General features: G+C 32.9%; 2 protein-coding genes across 2 annotated transcripts; both read right to left on the minus strand.

Annotated features, from left to right (window-relative positions):
* Positions 1-205: 205 nt before the first annotated feature.
* LOC127149558 (uncharacterized) lies at positions 206-2,333 on the minus strand. Its single transcript, XM_051085341.1, has 4 exons — positions 2,270-2,333; positions 1,956-2,113; positions 831-1,085; positions 206-496 (listed from the first exon to the last, which is right to left on the minus strand). Exons 1-4 carry the CDS (start codon positions 2,331-2,333, stop codon positions 206-208), a joined length of 768 nt encoding a protein of 255 aa, XP_050941298.1.
* Positions 2,334-2,879: 546 nt separating this feature from the next.
* On the minus strand, positions 2,880-15,714 carry LOC103485889 (putative pentatricopeptide repeat-containing protein At3g23330). The gene is given in 10 exon segments (XM_008443636.3): positions 2,880-5,995; positions 9,861-10,049; positions 10,479-10,538; positions 10,655-10,738; positions 11,535-11,623; positions 13,515-13,587; positions 13,760-13,858; positions 14,083-14,223; positions 15,129-15,194; positions 15,290-15,714. Coding segments are annotated over 10 exon segments (3,039 nt in total). The 5' UTR covers positions 15,383-15,714; the 3' UTR covers positions 2,880-3,850.
* Between the last annotated feature and the right edge of the window lie 5,453 nt (positions 15,715-21,167).

Raw genomic sequence — 21,167 nt, forward strand, 5'->3', positions numbered from 1 at the left:
ACTCTTCAGTTTCATTATATATGTCTCATAAGCTTCTCATGCCACGAGACCCTTCACTTGAACTTGCAGATGATGAAGGTGTGTTTTGTTTTGAAGTGATTGGGAATGTTGGTGATGTTGATGGAGAAGCAATGTCACTAGGCTTATCATGATCATTGGGAAAAAGCAAAAATTTGTAGTCTTCTAGTTTGTCGTTCCAATTCCATCACGCTTCTTCATCAAACACAACATCCCTGCTTATCATCGTCTTCTTTATAACAGGATTGTAAAGCTTGTAACCTTTTAAGCTTGCATCATAGCCAACAAAAACATGATTCTCACTTTTATCATCAAGCTTACTATGCTTTTGATAAGGTATATATGCATAAGCCATACATCCAAATAATCTCAAATGAGCAATGGATGGTTTTCTTCCCCTCCATGCTTGTTGAGGAGTTTTATACCATAAGCTTTTAATAGGGGAACAATTTGACAAGTACACTGCACATTCAACAACCTGTGCCCAAAATTCTTTTGACATCTACTTGTTCTTCAACATGCTTCGAGCCATGTTAAGTTTGTTCAGTTCTTCCTTTCAACAACACCATTTTATCGAGGAGTAAATGGAATTGTCATAGGCCGACGGATTCCATTTTCTACGCAAAAAGTTTTGAATTCATTTGAAGTAAATTCACCTCCTCTGTCTGATCTCAAAACTTTTATGTAATGATCACTTTCTTTTTCAACAAGGGTTTATAATCTTTTGAACATGTCAAATACTTCTAATTTCTTCCTGACAAAGTAGACCTAAGTTTTTCAGCTGAAGTCATCAAAGAAATAATTATTCTTACCGAAAGACTTGGTTTGATCAGTCCACAAAGATCAGTGTGAACTAACTCTAGTAGTCTCCTCGCTCTCGAAGATGATTCTTGTGGAAAACTCTTCCTTGATTGTTTGTCGTAAAGACAACCTTCACAAAATTGATCTGGATGTTTGACATATGGCAACTCTTTCACCATGTCCTTCTTGGCTAATAGTCTCAAGCCATCAAAGTTCAAATGCCCAAATCTCAAGTGCCAGATCCAATTTGGATCTTTCAAACATGACTTTAAACATTTAGCAACATCAGTTTGAATGTTTAATAAAAACATTCTATTTTTTGTCATTTGCATTTTAGCAATCATATTGTCATGATTATCTCTTATCAAAAGACTATAATCCTTCATCAAAATTTTATAGCATTTTTCTAAGAGTTGTCTCAAACTCAAAATGTTGTTCTTCATATTGGGCACATAATAAACATTAAAGATAAATTAATGCTTCCCATTCTTCAAGTTGATCAAAATTTTATCTTTTCCTTCCATAAGAATTTTTGTGGCATCACCAAATATGATATTGCCACCAATAGATTCATCAAACTCCTCAAACATTAAATTACTTCCATACATGTGATTGTTTGCACCACTATCGAGATACCATGCACTGTTTTTACATGTTTCCGCACCTTTGCATGCTAGAAGCAATGATGAATTATCGTTTTCTTCATCTTTTTCAATATAATTTGCATTTTTTTCAACTCTATTTTTGTATTCCCAAGAATAATGGCTGAATTTATGATAATTATAACATTCAATATGTCTTTTGTCATACCTCCTGTCATTATTTGATCTTTCTCCACTTGACCTCAAAAAATGTTATCTTGCACGACCTCTTGATGAATTTGAGTTTGAATTACTCTCATCAAATTTTCTTTTACCGTAGTTTCCTCGACCTCAATCTCTGAAATCACCACATCCACGATTGCCACCACGTCCTCGACCTTTATTGCCTTTTTTCTCCATGGGCTTGTAAAGAACTCATAAGTTGATCAGTGGACATTGTACTTAAATCCTTTGATTCTTCAATAGCTACAACAATGAAATTGAATTTTCATCCAATGAGCGAATTATCTTTTCTACTACTTTCTCGTCACTTACTGTCTCACCATATATTTTCATTTCATTTACTACTGCTAGCAATCTTGAAGTATAATCTGAAACTGATTCAGACTCCTTCATACGCAGTGATTCATAATCACCTCTCAATTTTTGAAGGCGAACCTTCTTGACTTGATCTACTCCTTTATACGTATTCTCTAAAATTTGTCATGCTTGATGTGCAGTAGTTGCTCCAAAAATTTTCTCAAAATTGGAATCATTAATCACTTGATGAATGATAGTGAGAGCCTTTTGATCTTTTTTCCTTGTATTCTGTAAAGCTTCTCGTTGAGTTTGACTCGAAGCCGCATTACTTTCTGGTTCTTCATAACTGTTATTAACAATGTCCCACACATCTTGTGAACCAAGAGCTTTCATTCGAATACACCAACTGCTATAATTTTCTTTCGTAAGTCGAGATACTTGGAAGGGAATTGTTTTCCATTTGCAAAAATAATTTTTTTTAGACTTCAAACTCAAACTCTATACCACTTTGTTGGAAGTTGGAAGTGTGTGATAAACACCTCAAATAAATAATCTCCAAATAGAATATTTGAGAGGAAATAAAAAACTTATTAGAAGACTTTAACTGTTTTTGCGTGTATTCTCTTCGCACTGGATGATTTAGATTACAACATTTCAATCCTATTTATATGATTATCATGAACATAATTCATACCACAATCAAACACAACAATTTAAATCATACATTTAAAACAATTTAAATCATACATTTAACTAATGTGAAACTCTTACTAAATTAACTCTAACATTTTACCTCTCACATCCTTTAATTTTTTAACTCATAAATCAATGGACATATAACTTATTTATTTAAAACATTTTTAATTTTCAATATGGCAATTAATGTTTCTTTTGAAAGTAGAGACAAAGAACACACAAACTTACGTGAAGGCCTGAGTATTGGAAAAAAAACCAATATTTTCTTTCTTATTATTTTGTGATAATCATAAAGGTACAAAAGGAAGAAATTTATAGATAACATGAGTCTAATTAAAAGAATAAAAAATTAGGACAAAGTAAATCTTAACTACCCATTGGCTTTCATCAAGGCCCAAGTCCACTATTTCTAACCATTTCTAATCACGGACAAACATTCATTCGCCCTGTCGTGAGTACACAAGTGGTTGAGAAAAATGGTCAACGTGTTAACACTTAAGAATCTTCTTCCCTTGCATTTCTTCAATGTGCCTCGTAAGAACTGGTATTGAAGTTCCCAGAGGGAATTTGAAAAATAGAAAGTGCTTTCAACTAAAAGTGTCTTGAAAATTTCTAGAGCACTTTAAACTATTTTTAAGCACTTTCTTTAAAACCACTAATAGAGAAAGTTATCAAAAGTCATAACATGATTCTGACAATGTGTAAGAGGATTTCTGTGAGCAATACTTCTCCACTCTTCCGGTTAAACATCAATATGATTAACGTTCAGTGTTTCTGAAACTGTTGTTGAGGTGGTGGTAAGACTGAGCCATTTGGGTTCAGACCATAGTATCTTCGATTCACTATTCTTTCCTGATGGGAATCAAGTGGTAAAGGTTGTCATTTAGTTCACCGGGTAATCGCTGGCTCATTCATTTACATAAATTTCCAATCACGTTCATGGTATCCTGATTATATATATATGGGTTGAACTACGTCAGACTTTACTTCAACCATTCAGTTCAGGGATGTAACTTGTGAAGTTCACTGTTATATGCAATTCAGGTCTCGAAATTGCACAGGCGTTGATACATCTAAGAAGCAGAATATTGTGATTTTGGCTTTTTCTAATGAATTTATTTTGTCTTGCTTCCCTCAGCTGCGTTGTGAACTCCAGGCAGATTAACGTGATATTATCCATGAAAATTGACGTGCATTGGATTCTCTTTCCCAGCTCACCAATAATCACCACAAGAGCAATGACCGGAATTGAAATGATGGAAACGACAAATGTCTCGAACAATGATCTCTCTGCCTAAAAGTTGAGATGTTAACTTCATAAAGTTATGACAATCGGTACATATCCGAAGGTTCTTCATGATTCGGATTGGAATGGCAGAACCCAAGCTGATTATGCCATAAGCAACTGCAAGCTTTTCACTATGCCAACCAAGAAGCACTTCACCCTGTTCTTCTTCTACATCCTGCATCACCAATTTCACATCATGCAAGTACCCGATTTCCTTCAATCTTCCAATTAGCTTGTCCAGATATTCATATATTTGAGCATGTTGAGGGTGTGATCGGTCTCCTGCAACGAAAGAGTGGACTTGATTTTTCAAATGAATCCAAGATTGACCAGGTGTTTTGTTAATCCCACTGTGTTGCATAGAACTTCTTGCTCTTGAGGCTTCTTGCCACTTTTGACTGCCGGAGCACATGTTTGATAGTAAAACATAAGACCCTTCATCTTGTGGTTCGAGTCTAAACAATTTTTCAGAAACCCACTTTCCCATTTCAAGGTCCCCGTAAAGCAGACAGGATGATAGGAATGCCTTCCAAACTACACTAAGGTGTGATAAATCATTCTCATAGATGAATTCTTTAACTTCATTCAAGAGTCCAGCTCGGCCGTAAAGATCTACCATACAAGTGTAATGCTCAACCTTAGGCTTGATTGCATAAACATCTTTCATCATATTAAAATATAGAAGGCCATCTTCAAGCAGCCCCGCATGACTGCAAGCTGTTAAAACTCCTATAAAAGTGACCTCATTTGGTATAATTCCCTCATATCTCATCTGTTCAAACAATCTAATGGCTTCCTTACCATGCCCGTGTAAAGAACATCCAACGATCATGGAAGTCCATATTACAACATTTAAGTAATAGGTCATTTGGTCAAAAATTCGATGGGCACAATCCAAACTCCCACCTTTAGCGTACATGTCAATCAAGGAGGAAGCCAAGTGAGCATCAAGTTGTTCCACAGATTTCTGAATGAATCCATGGACTTGACGTCCAAGCTCCAAAACACCAGCATTAGCACAAGCAGACACAACGCTTGCAATGGTAAATTTGTCCATTAGAACCCGTTCACGGACCATAGACACAAAAGTTTTGAAAGCATCTTCATATTTGCCATTTCGGACATATCCATACACCATTGAGCTCCGCGAAACAATTTCTGTCATCGTGTCACTGCATACAATATTGGAACCTTGTTTCGTCGCAAAACCTGAAGGCAGTTGACTATATATCACCGATGCTTTTTCCAAATTTCCACACTTAATGTACATATTTATCAGTGCACTCTTTACAAATCCATCATTATGAAGACCACACCTGACAATCCGGCCATGTACCTGTCTACCTAGCTCAAGAATCAGTAAAGAAGAAGCCACACTTAAAGCTATGGAAGAAGTAAAATTGTTAAACTCAGATTCGTTCTCCACCATTTCATAGAGCAGCTCCAACGCTGCATTCAGATACCCACCTTGCATTAGCCCACATATAATTGTATTCCAACTCGCAGCATTTCTGCAGGGCAAGTTTCTGAATAAATGAAGAGATTTGTTAACATCACAACTACGGACGTATACACCAAGAATTATGTTGTCAGTATCAGTACTCTTTACTCCCATTGAATCATACAACTTTCTGGCATAAACAAATTCATCAAACTTAGCATACAAATCAAGCAGAGAATTTTCCAAGACAACATCTAATTTAACCCCATTTCTCAGTATCCATCCATGAATTCCCTTACCCATTCGCACATCACCTACTTTAGAGCAAAGTTTAAGAACAGTAGACAAAGTAAAGTGATTTGGACAAACACCTTCAACCAGCATTTCTCTAAACAGTTGCAATGCCATTCCAGAACAATTTACTCTAGAAAAACCCGATATAATGGCCGTCCATGTAAGTACATCTCTATTGGGCATTTCGTCGAACAGTTTCTGAGCATCGTTTAATTTCTTAGATTTCACATAAGATGTCAAAACAAACTTCCCTGACTCAATAATAGAACCAATCTTGACCATTTTGGCATGAAGGGTATTGGATGAAAAAATATTTGAAGTGTGGTAGCAAAATTTCTTGAACAACCGATGCTCAGACAAGTTGAATGATATGATTTTCTGGGTCATTGTACCTTGAGAAATAGAAGTGTTCTGTCTTTCAAAACACCATGATTGCCACAGTGATTGTAAAACACACAACAGGCTATACTTATGACCTACACCATGAACGAAAACAAGAATTAATATGACAACATGAAAAGAAACAATGAATGTTGAAGGTCCACAGAACTTACAGCACAATTATGAAAAATTGCCAAAATCTCAGGCCTCTTTCCAGCAACTCAATACCAATACTCCAGTCCCCTATATTAAAATTCTTACAACTCCACAAATGTATATAATGTTACATAAAAAGGTAACCTCGACAAAAAGGCAATGTCAGTCAGTTGTAGGTAACCAAAGTTACAAGAAGTTTTCTGATATCAAGTTAATCTTTCTTCGGATAGTTTCTAGGAGATCTCGACATTCATTTTTTTCAATGGCTAGGAAAAATCTTAAGGGAAGAAATTATATTAAAAAGATTTTTTCAGAGGCAGTTTCAAGTACCAACTCCCCGTTCTTCAGGGAAGCAATGGAACTATCTCTAGTAGCAATGATTCTGATATTAATGCCAGAAAGAGGTGGAAAAACCGATCCTTCAATGTACAAACCCAACCTACCAATTGAATATTTTGACTCAATTTTTATCATTGAATGTATAACTACAACATCTACTTAACAAAGTGGTTTTTGAAATTTACCAAAAACAAAAAACACAAAAGAAAAAAAAAGAAACACGAAACCCAATTGACCTTGTTCATACATGCGATCGAATTGCGAGTGACCAAAAACTCTGTTGTGCTCTTCATCGTAATCGACTTTTCCACCTTTTAAATAATAGAATAATTCACAAGCCCTGAAATCCAATTTTAATTATTCAATTTCGATAAACTAAACAAAAAAAATAGAAAATCACAAAAACTTTAAACAAACATCAAGTTTTTGTTTTTAACCTGTCGTGAATGTTGGTTAAGGACCACAAATCGGGCACAAGAACCCTTTCATCTTTATTCTCAGCCCCAGCAAAATACGATAAGCTCCCGTCTCTGGAATCAAATTAAATTACATAGAACAAAAAGTAAGAAACATATGAAAAAACTAGATAAAGTAGAGAAACGGGGTCAATTTCGCTAACCGTGCTAAAATCAAACCAACTCAAAAAAAAGGAAAAACCATCACATTCACTCTCACTTTATCACAAACATTTCTTCCATCAAATCACCTGAAATATCTACAAAAAAAAACTACTCCGGCTCTTCCAGATTCTCATTCTGATCCATGGACAAGTGCATTTAGCTTCGTACCTTTTTCTTCCGTGAATATCAGTTCTAGGGCATGTTGCCAGCAAAAGCTATCCCTCAATCGATTTACCAACTGTTGCAATCTCATCTTCCATTCTCTCTGCTCCAGCACTCGGCTCTGCCTCGGGTGTGCAGCGATGGGAGTTTGGGTATGTAGTTGAGAATCGTATTTGAAAATTTTGTGGGAAAAGGAAGAGGAAAGGGAAAAAATCGTGGGAATGAAAGAGAAATGAAAGGAAATTTAGGAAAGAAGAGGGAATTATTTTTAGAGAGAACGAGAAAAAGAATATTGCTATTTCCGTGGATTTTTGGAGAAAAAAAGGAAATTTGGGAAAGTGTAGGAAAGAAAGGAAATAAATTCTTACCATTTTTTTATTTATATTCAATGACATTTAAAATGTGTCATATATTTAAACACTATCATAAATTTTTCAAATCCAAAAAATTCTATCTTTTCTTGTAAAAAACGTGGTTTCTTTGCATTCTACTTATGACAGTTCTTTCACCCTTCAATCTCAATTTGGCTATACCCAACTGTCATGAAAACTCATATTTCTTGTAGTGATGTTTGAAGTGCAGACTTGTTTTGTTTGAGTTTATACGTCTATCTTTGGAGTGCAAGGTTGCGATCATATGTAGGGGTATCCGGTGCAATCTTTTTTAATTTTAAATAATATGTTTCTTATACCTATTTGTTTTTTAAAATTTTCTATTCAATAATTCTACCTATTTTTGTTTGAATAAAATATGGATTGTATTTTTTTTATATAAGTTTTTTCTTTTTTTTTTCTCTTTCTTTTCCGTAATGAACAACAATTAGCTCACTGTATTTTTTGCACTAGCATAGATAAATAAAATGTAAAACAAAAGAAAAATCTAAACTATTGGTTCTTAATTTTTCTCCATAAATTTTATCATTTATTTTTATTTTTCTTTTTCTTCTTATGGTTGCTCAATATTTTTCCACTCCCATGATTTCTTTTATTTGAATATCTCCTGTCATCTTAGTAGTCAATGAAATGCTACCACATTTCTTTAGCGATTCCAATCAATTTCTCCAAATTTAGAGAATCATCAAATAACATATCTTCATTTTCACTAATTCTTGCTAAAAATTGTTTTTTTAAAATAAAAAGAAATCTCCATTTTATGAGTTTTTTTTTTTTTTTTGTTATTATTTTGTTTGTTTTTGTTCCACCATTCAACTATATACATACTTTTCCAAATTCTTAACACTCATTTTACATGTGAATTATATATATATATAATTAACATAAAAAATCAATTTCATTGATACCAAAAAATATTGTTCTTTAAAATAGTTAAATTGGTTAGTTCTATCTAGTAAGTACAAATAATACATCTTCATTGATTTTAGTGATGTTGTTAAGAAGCAATCAAGAAGCAATCAATCTTCTAGATGCTTGTGACAAATAAGTCTATAAGAATGACATGACCATCCTTAGACAACTTCTCAATATCCAAGTTACTATAAAAGACAACTATTATGCATTATAAACTAATAATTTCAATTTTGTATTTAAAAGTACTTTTGTCAACCAAGTTGTTTTTCTAGTGCTTAAAAGCACTTGTCATTGTAGTTGTTTATCAAAGGTGATTTTCATTGAAGTTTATTGTAGAGAGATAGTTGTTGGAGTCCGAAGTTGAAGGTGGTTGTGGAAATTAATTGTCAAATGTGATTTTCACCAAAGTTTGTAGTCATAGGTAGTTGTGAGACAAAATTTAGTTGCACAAAATTGATCTTGGAAATGGTCCACAGAGTTGTTAGAGTCTGAAACTCATCACACGAAGGTGGTCATCGAAGTTTGTTATTCGAGACCAACATTGGTCGTCAGAGTTGGTTACGCACATATTGTAGTTAAAGGTGGTCATCGAAATTTGTCATCGGAGGTGGTTGCCGAAGCTGAAAGTTGGTCATCAAAAGTAGTTTCCGAAGCCGAAAATCGATCATCAGAGGTTGTTTCTGGAGTCGAAAATCGATCCTCGAAGGTGGTTGCTGGGCTGAGAAATGGTCGTTAATTCCCAGTGGAGGTTGATGGATGAACCCATTGAAAACATTAGGAAAAAGGGTGAGTTGGGCTAAGTAGCTATAATATACCAACTCAACTCCACCAACATGTAAAATTAGGTGGGCCAAACAATGAATTGATATATTATACCAACTCAACTTATCTCATGTTGGCGTGCCAAACATCCATAAAGGTCATGAATTAATTATCCGACAATAGTAAAGAGGGGACAAACACCATTACAAATTCGAAATTGAGGTCTCCATAAAACAAAAAGGCATCTAGGAGAGTGCAAAAAGGCTTTATCTGAATTTGCTTTTGAACTATAGAGTTGGAATCGGTACATAAGATATATTTTTGTATGCTAGACCAATACAAGAAAGGGCCAATGCCAAGATATCTGACTTCAACAAGCTACTAAAATTGTAAAAAAAGAAAGAAAAAAGAAGTTGGAATGAATGAAGAAAAACAAAATGACATACAAAAAAGTGAGCAATTGTGAGGTTAAACTTATAGAGGAGGGAAAAAATAGGAAGACAAGGAGAAGCCAAGGAAGAGCAGGCCCCCAACAGTGGCAACTGTGCCTTGAGATATCTTTGATGCCAACATACTTCCACCAATCACAGCCATTGATGTACAAATTGAATGCCCCAATATGGCTCCCACAGCCACTCCTAGTGCATTTTTGTGTGTCGCTAGCTGCAATGAGGAACCCCCACACAACATGGTAAATTCTTAAATAAAATAGCTAGCTATGACTTAAATTCTTCTTGATCTTTCATTCCATTAAATACAGTAGTTATGGCTTAAATGCTTCTAGATCTATCTATTATTCCATTAAGATTTCTATGTTTTTTCAACATTCTGAATTTTGTAGGGAAAGACAGTTCTACTTCTAGTAATATTCATAACCTCTAGTCATAACCTCAAAGAGATGTCTTTTCTTCCATGTCAATTCAGATTCATTTCATGCTAAATGATTAATGAAAATTAAAAAGCGAGGTATGGTTATTGCTTCTAAAATATAAAACTATCGAAACCAAGGTTAAATCCTTCCATGGAAATAAGAAATGGAAACTAACCAGGACCAACTAGACCAAATAAATCTGATTCTATTAAAGAACTTACAGCTATTGTTGCAATCTGACTCCGATCCCCCCATTCAGCAAGAAATGTCAAAATGAATGACTGCAAAGCCAAAGCCATGTCCAAAATCAGCTTAGGAAGTATATATAAATATATGAAGCTAATAGATGAACGAGGAACATTTTAATGTTAAATCAGTGATATATAAGTTTGTGGACCTCCAAGAATATGGGTGTGCAAAATCGCAGAAAGAAGCGGCGGAAGGTCGTCTTGGATTGTCCAGCCTCAAGTTTCTCCTCTACCTTTACACAAGATTAGAAGTCAACTTAGCAAATAAGAGCATACACGGCACCATTCTCACATTGACTGAACAAAGATCATCAAACTATACTAACACACAAGGAAAGGCTAATCGATAAACAGACAAAAGTTCTTGATCCTAGAGATTAGATTCCATATGTAGCAAAAACAGCCACGTGCTTTCTTAAGAAGTGAGATAACAAGATGGGGGACATGAATTGTCGATATTTTTTAACTTAGGGCATAAAAGACAAGCAATAATCTTCAGAATGGCTCCAAATATTTTTATAACCCTACAAGGAGAAATATAGTGTAGAGAATAAAAAATTAGAAATCCAAATCAATGAATAACACATAGCAACTAACATCAATATCCAACATGACATCTAGACATGGGAAAGGGTTATGGATATATAGACGCATATGTAAGGCATATAACAGTCCACCATGTAAACATTGCAATCGGGCATGCTAAACATGGTCCTCCAGTACTGAACAAGCTATCTATCCGTTTTCACACTGTATTTCTATTTATTACATAACAGATAAATGCCTCAAATAAATGCTATTAACAACAGGTAAAGATAAACTGCCCAAACATCTGTGTATGTATTATGATTATCTACATATTATGGATAGTGAAGCTCCAAAACTTTTATTAAAAGAATGCCCAATAGAAATAAGGAGCTTCAAGACTAAAAATTAACACCAGACGACAAAGAAAAATGCAGACACAAATCCATAGAGAATAAAGATAAACAAGCATCAAACTGCAAAAAGATGTTGACGATAGCATACTTCTTCCATTTCCTTTTTCGTTGAAGATTTTTCTGATTTGGATCTCCAAGCAATGTAAAGTAACCGCAATCCAAAAAATGCATATAAAACTGCAGAAAACAATATAAAAATGTAGGTCAACATTATTATAATTGATATCAGATGAAACAAACCAAAATAAAAACTCAAGCAAAAGTATGCAACTTGGACGGAGTCACAGTTAACAAGTATAGCCTCATCATCTTGAAAGACGGTATTATTACAACAGCCCACAATGATAAAAAGCAGTGGTTTGAGCGATGCATCAATTTAAATTTAATATGCAAGAATACATAAAGTGCAGGATTAAAAGACAACAGATGAAACCCGACCCCAGCTTTATATGAAGTTGTTTAAGTGATGCACGACTCCTATAAAATTTTATCTTAACCAAGGTTTGAATTCACTGAGCTTGTTAAGTTCATAATTAGAGAAAAAGAAGGGTTTGCATTAATGTAAACAAATATGACACTGGAACACTTATTAAATTGATTAATTTAAAATATTGAATTAGATAAAATCCATCGTCAAAAGAGTGGGTTAGTATCTTCAGTTAAGTGCCTGAAAGAACGAGGTTTAGCTACAGTGGTAGTACCACCTCCTAAAGGGTAAAACTTGAACCCAAACCCAAAACTATGGAGTGCACTTTCATTGTAAATGTAGCACCTACAGGTCTCGTAAATAATTCTAACTCAGAAGTATTCAAGTTAGTACAATAGTTTTGAAACCAAAATTTTGAAGATATATTTCCTTCCAAGGAGGATTGTATAGAAATAACCCAAAAAATATTGATAACTTAAATTCACCCTTAAATGAAATAAAACAGAAACCTAATTGAGGTTGATTGAGTCGAACTGTTTTGGTTGAAATTGAAACCAATTGCAGCTAAACCCAAGCCGATTCATTCAACAAAAGTAAGGGAAACAAAAATGTAAGCAGCCATTTGGCCCAACTTCTTAAGTTGGTGACTTGGTGTAAACAACCCAATTTCACATTTATCAAGTAACTCCATTTTCCCATTTTGTTATACTTCTCACATTTACCAAGGAACTCCATCTTTCTTAATTTACTTTTCACAATTATTGAGAAATTTAATCTTGCAACTCTACACCCAAACAAAAATTTACTAACTCCAACATACTAAACGGATGCATATTTACTCCATTCATTTGACCAAAAGCCCTCTAAGGAAAAATACTCTTTGGTTCATAAATTTTAAGTCTAGTTTCCATTTAGTATCTAAATTTCAAAATGTTACATTTTTATCCTTGATTTTTTAGACTTTTAGTTTAATTTCCATTTAATCCCTAGATTTCAAGATGTTAGTATTGTTTATATATTTGTGATTGTTCACGCTAGCTTAAGAACACCTCGACTAATCTCACTGAGCAACCCATTTGATCTTCAACATTTAGATGTCAAGGGAACTCATAAGATATTAACTCTTGGATAGGAAGCAATCATGGATTTAAACCATTACCTGTTAGCGCTTTATCAAGATCATGCCCAACCTTTTACCATTGGCCAACCCATGATGATCTCAAAATGTTACAGTTGTTGAGTTTTGAGTTTAGTTTCCATTCGGTCCTCAGATTCTCAATACTTTACGGTTTTACCCTTGAGTTCTATTACCACTTACTTTGGTTATTGGCATTAGTTTCTGTAGAGAAAAGTGACTACTAATAGGGGCGGTGAAATAACAGAAGAAAATATATATTAGAAACTTACAAGTTACAACTGTAGGGGAATCACAAGGTCTTGACCAGGAAAATATATTGGAAAAAATATTCCCAAAGAATGAATAGCATCATACAGTACACCTGAGTATACTAGTATTCATGCGGACTATGGCTCAAATTCTCCCACCCCCAATTATTGTACTAAAAAGAAATGAATGAATAGCATCATACAGCACTCTATAAATAGCTATACTCCACAGAGAGTAAAATACTTTGTATGTACCTGTAGCAGCATTATTGGTATGTTTCCTTGATATCAAATTCGGCACTATCCTACCTAAACCGGTTGAGAGTACCTAATGGACATCAAAATAGTTCTACTCTCATTCACCAGAATAAAAATATTGGCGTGCAGTTGCTAAACATTCCAAGAAAAAAATACAGAAACATACCAAAAAAATAAGCTAGAAACTTAAAGTAAATTTTATCCTAGGAGCTAGATGAAAATGAAAGACTTGTGAAACTTACTGTCATTACAATCAGGGCAGCAAGTGCACCGGACAAAACAATGGACTTGGGGTGGCGCATAGCCATAAGTGCAGCAATTATAAATGTCTCATCTCCAATCTACAAACAATTGTTTCCAGAAAAGTTAAAATGATTGAACTTGAACAAACAAGCAGTTAGATCAAAAACTTCCATTTCCAATCTTTCGTTCTTTTCAGTTCATGTTGATAAGTCCACAGAAATGAAACTGCACAAATTCAACCTAGTGCATTTTGTAAATGGACCCAATTTTTCGGAAAATGTTCACGTATAGTATAAGTGGGTATAGAATCAACTAGACCAACCTCACTGACAATTATCATGGACAAACTTGCAAAAAATGCATCAAAAACTCCAAGACCAATAGAGTCCATGTCAAGATTAAGATCTTCTGAGTCAACACCATCCTTTTTTGCAGCTACTGTGTCACTGTTGCTCCACGAAATCTAATGAAGGGAAATACGAAAATAACATTATGAAAGAACTGAAACTAGAATTTAAAGAAGAAAAGAAAAAGGAAATGATCAATTGGGGCTCGTGTTTTGATCCCTAATTCTTTTAGCTTTCAGAATGGCCAAACAAGAAGCTCCATACAAGAAAAGAGTCATTACAAAAAATAGCAGCCAATGCCAAAAAAATTATAAATTAAAGAAAAAAACTCTAGTAATTAGTCTACTTTGCTAGTTCCTTAAACTGATTGGAAGCTTTACTAAAATTCCCCAATTTCTGGCTAACAAAGCATGCCTGTTAAATAATATTTCAAAGAAATATTACCAGAAAACATAATTCAAAAGTTTTCTCCATAGTTCTGAAAATAATACTCCACATTCGATTGCTAATTGCTTCTGAAGTATGAAGTAATTTAAGCAAATTACAATTTTTCTAGTTAATATAAATCGTTAAGAAAAGTGAAAACGCATGAATAAATATGTTTCAAACACCTTTTGAAATTGAACACAACACTAAAAAGTCACATTCTGGAAACACTCCCAACAAACTCCTAAATAATCCTAAACCATAAACAGTCGGCCTTCTTCAAGTTCTCCAAAAACAAAACCAGCACCACTTTGTAAAATCAATACCATCTTCCTCACAGTCCCCCTGGAATTACAATTGGTTTTTTTCATTTTCATACACAAGCAGGTAGTAAAAGGTATTGAAAGCTCAAGAGTATATCTCAATAGACAATAGTTAGTTCTATTAACAATGTACAAGAAGGAAAACTATTAAGTCAAAAAGCACAAAGATCTCAATCTCAATATAACCCCGGCCATGGCCGACACGTAATTCCACATACCACAAAAACCGCTAGATAGAAAGCATAAGAAGTGTGACAAGGAATCATACTGACCTTGCTACGTCGACCGAGATCTTTAGGTCCATCCAACTCATCCTTCTCCGCTTCCGCAGAATACACCTGAAAAACACCAAAGAAAAAATAAAAAATCAAACCTCATTAAGAACGCCATTAAAAAAAAAAAAAAAAAGGAAAGAGAAATGTAAGATGAATACCTGAACGGAGGCAAAGAGAGAAAGAAGAAGAAGGAAGAGGAGAAAAGAAGGAGAGAAAGAGAGGGTTGTAGTAGGGTTTGAACGCAAACCCATTGAAGAAAAAGGGATTAATAAGATAGTCGTGGGTGGAATTAGTTGTTTGTAGAGAGGAGGATCTGAATTGGAGAAGAAATTGAGAGTGTGGGATCTCTCAATTGAAAAGGAAGATCAGATCTGCATTGCTTTGCTGCAATTGCACATCACCACAATTTGAATTTGCAAACAGAGAGAGAGAAAGATGGTGGAGATCCTTCGTCGAAGCTAGAGATCCACCATAGCCAAAATCATGGAAGCTTTTATTTATTTAGTAATTTAAAATTTCTTTTGAGAGTTAGAGAAGGTGGTGAATTAAAGAAGCGTTTTTTTTCCCTTTTCATGGCTGATTGATTCTAACTCCTAAAACCGTGTAAGCTCCATGTAGTGCAAGTTGTGTAACAATAACAATTTTTTTTATGAATTTTTTCTTTATTTTTTTACTTAATTTTTCATTTGAGTTTTTTAAAAATATTTTATTTGTCGATGTAAATTGAAATTTTTGATCAGGTTGAACTAACTTTATTTTTTTTTACCAAAAGAAAGTATTCTTTTTCTTTTTATTTATGGTCCGAGGTAATTCACTCAAGTTTCACTGAACAATTGTCTTTACAATATTTATATGTAAATGAAACTTATGGATTGAGTTTATTCTCTCCAAGTACTTTATTAATCATCTCTCTCACTTTGGAGAATTGTTCCTTAAAGGCTATAGGTGAAAAATAGGAAATGAGGCAAGAATATGCATTCATAAGCATCTCTAATGGAAGTTGGTAGTTCGAAAACTCTTACATGTTTGAACATGTATCTTTGGAATTGAAACGCGTTTGTGATCTCCTTGATTCTTGGGGAAATCGGAAGCCCTCTTTAATCAACTAATGTTTTTCTCCCTAATGATGCTAAGTCTATCATTAATATTTCCCAAAGGGGTCATAGGGGCATCGATGAGATTATTTAGGTAGTCGATCTAAAAGGTTGTTTCTTTGTGAAAAACGCATATTAGTTGTCAATTTGAAGGTTGCAATTGACCGCCTTTGGCTCGAGGCTAAAGTTGTTGTGGAGTTCGGTGTGGAAGCTTAAGGTTTTTCCTAGAGTTAATATCTCCTTCTAGAAAACCATCAAGAATATCCTCCGTAACATATGTAACATTTCCAAGAAAGAGGGTTTCTACTAACCCTTTGTGCTTGTTTTGCAGGAAATTTGTGGAGTCTGCTACTCATGTCTTGTGGGTTGCATATTTTCAAAAGGTATTTGGCTTCATTTGTTTCCTTTCTTTCATCACTTTCTTTCTTTTGTCAAGGATTTTTGGAGCTTGATCAATTGTCAGAATGGAATGTGGAAGGAACTTTTTGGTTCGAAACAAGAGTTCGCAACCATTCTTTTATGGGATGTGTGGCGATACCGAAATGTGGTAAATTTTTGTGTTTCTAGTCCTAATGAAGCTTTAGTGAGAAATGTTTTATCAATCATCAAGAAGTTTTGTTCGAGCATTATTGAGGCTCCTTTGTTTTCTAAAGCCGCAAACCAATTAAGTCATGGATCATGGTCTCCTCCTGGGCTTGGTTTTTAAAAGATCAACATAAATAATGTCTTCTAAGTTGATGACCGCTTGTCGCATCAACTAGGTGGTTCATGACTCCATTGAATCTCTTGTTCTTATTGGGTGTGAGCTAGTGAGTTGGAATTGGGGCGTTAAGAACGTGCAATGAAGAGTTCATAATCTAAAACAACAGGAATTACTTAAAGAATAGGAAATCATCTTGGGTAAGTTTTCCTACTCAATTTCTCCTAATTACAAAAAAGCATGCTTAGGTTTAATTTGTTGCTTATTCCAAATAGTCAAGGAAATATTTAATTTGCATTCCACAACCCAATACCTTGGGATAACCAACAACTAAGCATTTTTCTTCAAATCTTCTCACTATAACCCAATGAAAATCAAAGTTTTTTCGTAATAAAAAAAATCCATTTTTAGCATTTTGTCTCTCCCTACTTAATTTAATTTAGTTAAAATCTTGTATTTTTCTCTAGCAAAATAAAATAAAATAAATTAAGAGGAGATGGGCAAGGTTGTGAGTGATACAATTATAAAGGTAACGTTGTGAAGCTCAAGTCTTCCTCTCCAGAAGAAGACACATGTATAAGGAAAAATTAAAAAAGTGTGCATGCCCTACCATCAAATAAAACATCTACTAATTAATAGCAAGAAGGATAACAATCCTGCTCTACTCTCGTCATTAAATGTTTGCTTCTTCCATTAATAATAAAAGAAAAGAAACAATAGAGATGAGTTTCCAAATTTGATTAATATAAATATAAAATAAAAACTAACGATAAAATAAACATGTCGTTGATAACACCTCAATTCAATCAGTATTAATATACGCTAAAGACCAATATATATGCAGATTAAATCTCACATCCAATTTGCACCGAAAAAAATAAGATAATTATGAAAAAGAAAAAGGATCGAGATTCACACTAACACATTGAAAAAGCACAAATTCTAGCATTTGTCCATACCTTATTGACCATGCCTTACATCTGTTGGCAGTTGAAGAAGTTAGCATGTTTTAATATTGAGAAGGAAAATATAATTACGTAACACCACGGTGATATCAATTATATATAAATGATACAATTGATTACTTGGTATTTGAAAATTAAATAATACAATTAAATACTTTTTTTTTATTTTATTTATGAATTCTTGTTTATAAATATTTGGTCACATCCTTTGATTTATGTAGGTGAGAGAAGGATCTATTTAAATCGATTTATTCAGGTGGGGATCAATCATATACTTTAACTGCAAGGTGTAATTAAAGAAAACAAAACTTTTGATAGAATAGTACGATTGTGAAGCCTCCTTGTTTGACTCATTCTAACATCAAACAATCGATTTAGTCGAAAGAAATCTTAAAATTTTTATATTAATGTATATTTTTATTATAAATGTAAAGGTGAAAAATAAAGATAAATTATTAAAAATGAAAAAGTTGCTAAAAATATTTATAATATATAGCAAAATATCATATGTACTGATAAACACCGCTTTATCATTGATAAAATTTGAAAATCTACTCTATTTTGTAAGTATTTTAATTCATTATGTTATATTTAAAAATACCTCAAAAATAAATTTAATCTAAGGTGTTCAAATTAATATTTAATATATTGGAGTATACTAATAGAAAACATGAAAAATATATTTATTGTATATTTGATAAATTAAATATTTAATAGATTAAATACGTTCGATGAAATAATATATATAAATATCAATAATTTAAATGAAATTCCAATAGAGTTACTTAGTAAATATTGGTGGAGTTTTGAACCATTTATCTTAGAACACATCCTGCCCGTCTCTAACTGGTGTTGAGTTAGAGCACCCGTTTGATAAGCGGGAGGTCTTGAGTTCGACTCTCAATGAGAGCACCATTAAGATTGTTAAGAAAATTATCAACGCAACAAATCACCTAGTGCGTTTTGAGAGTAATCGAGAACAAATCACTTTTCTTCTAAGATCAACGAACGAAACTCTGTGGATCTAATAAACATCAAGATTGTGGATAATGGAGAGAAAATCTTTTGGAAGAACCGTAGTCATGTCTGCATCCATTCATAAAAAAACACAAATAGTTATTAATTTTCATGATGTGATGCATCCATTTATGAAAAGACACAAATAATAACTATTTATTCCAACAATCCCCTCATAAATGTTAAGTTGACAAATGGAAGAAAATAAGCATTCGATATTTCTTCAATGGAGAACCTGCATGAGGATAAGTAGTATAAACTTTGAACTTTCCCTACTGAACATCAATCGAGTTTACTTGGTTAATTAGTGGACATGATGCCTTGAACTGTCAACCGTTCTAGAGTAAACTAAAATAATAGATATCACACCGTTTCTCATTATAACAAAGTTTGTTCTCATGATTGTGTTCGTTTTGGCCTTAAACACCGCCTGGTCTCATGAGAGTTTTAGAGAATTCGCCTTAAAATTTTCACAGAAGCGGCTTCTTCACACTCACATAGGTAATTCTTGTACAGAATGTCGTATATGCTCTTTTTTTATTAACTAGTAAAAAATGCGTGCGATGCACGTGAAAATCACACACGAAAAAATTATAGTTTTAACTTAATTTTATAAAATTGGAACAGTTATTTTAATACTTTCATATTTATATCATTTTTATATTCACATTGTAATGAGTGGAAAATGAATTTATTTAGTAAAGAGTCATTTTTGTTATCTTTCAAATGTATATTTGAATTGATTTGTTTGCATAATTCAAATTCCAATACTTAACATCTTGAGCTTATACATTGCAAACTTAACCTCTAATATATCCAAATAAAGTGGAAGATAGAAATGTTGTCAGTTGTGTAATAACATATATCATTATGTAATATTAGTTACGGAAGATGAAAAAGGTACATTATGACTCTAATAACAAAGAGTATTAACTAATATTGACTATGAAATCAAAAGTGTTTTTTTAATAAGGAGATGAAAAGTTAGCGAAGTATAAGTACTATCTTGTTGAATATGAAAACGACTACAAACACTAAATCTATGTGAATGACAAAATTACTACTAAAACAGACTAAAAAAAGTTATAATGAAAGAGTAAAACATTCATCAAAATCATATTTCTTTTGAAATTATGAAATTATAAATGTAAAATCATAATTCTTTTAATAATTTTGTAGGTAAAAAAATTTAAAAAGAAAACTTTAATATTTTTTGCTTTAAACATTTTATTACCTTTATGTATACTTAATAAATTCCAACAATATTTACATTGTTTTAACAAAATCAAAGTATAAGTCACTGATCCATTTCATTAATAAAATAGTTTTAATAAAAAAATTAAATGAAGAAAAAAATATGAGCAAGATTCTCATGGTTACACTAAAAAAAATTCTCAATATTACATGATTTAAACATAAAAAACATAGATATATGTACATGTCAACGACGAAGTTGGTGGTTCAAGTTTTCCCAATTTATGTTGTGTACTAAAAGCAAACTTATGAATGAAGAAATATACACAAACATACTTTTATATAAAAAATAGACAACAAAATAAAAAAAGAAAAAAATCAAAAGAGAATAGAAAAACATAATTTGATTTCTTTTCATTCTTACCATTTTGTTGTGACCTGTGAACATGAATGAAAAAAATGAGATATTTATATCCAAATATTTGAAAATTAAGAATTTGAAAGGTTGAAAGAGATAGAAAAGAGTATGAGAAAAGAATGTGAATAGTTAGGAGAAATGAGATAATTAATAATTACAATATTTAATTTCAAATTGAAAAATAAAGTTAAAATGCAAAAGGAAGAATTTGAAAGGTTGAAATACAAGAGAGTTAATATGAAAAGAGAATGTGAATAGTTGGGAGAAAATGAAACAATAATTAATTTAAAATTAAAAGATAAAGTTAAAAGGCAAATTACAATAAAACCAAAGTAGGAAAAAAGTGAATGAACTAAAAGAATGGGCAAAATTGGAAACAAAAAGTTTCTCCACTTTTATACTTTTATATATACTATAGATAATTATCACTTACAAAAATCATCAAAAGCATGATGTTTACCCATTCTTTTTTATGAACTTTCAACCAACTCCCTAGTTAGGCCTTTAGTAAGTGGATCCACAATATTATCTTTTGACCTCACAAAGTCAATTGTGATAATTTCACTAGAGAGTAGTTGCCTGATTGTATTACGTGTTCGTCGTATATGTCGAGACTTACCAATATACATAATATTTTGTGCCCTTCAA

This window comes from Cucumis melo, chromosome 5 (genome assembly GCF_025177605.1).
Source record: "Cucumis melo cultivar AY chromosome 5, USDA_Cmelo_AY_1.0, whole genome shotgun sequence".
Lineage (NCBI taxonomy): Eukaryota > Viridiplantae > Streptophyta > Magnoliopsida > Cucurbitales > Cucurbitaceae > Cucumis > Cucumis melo.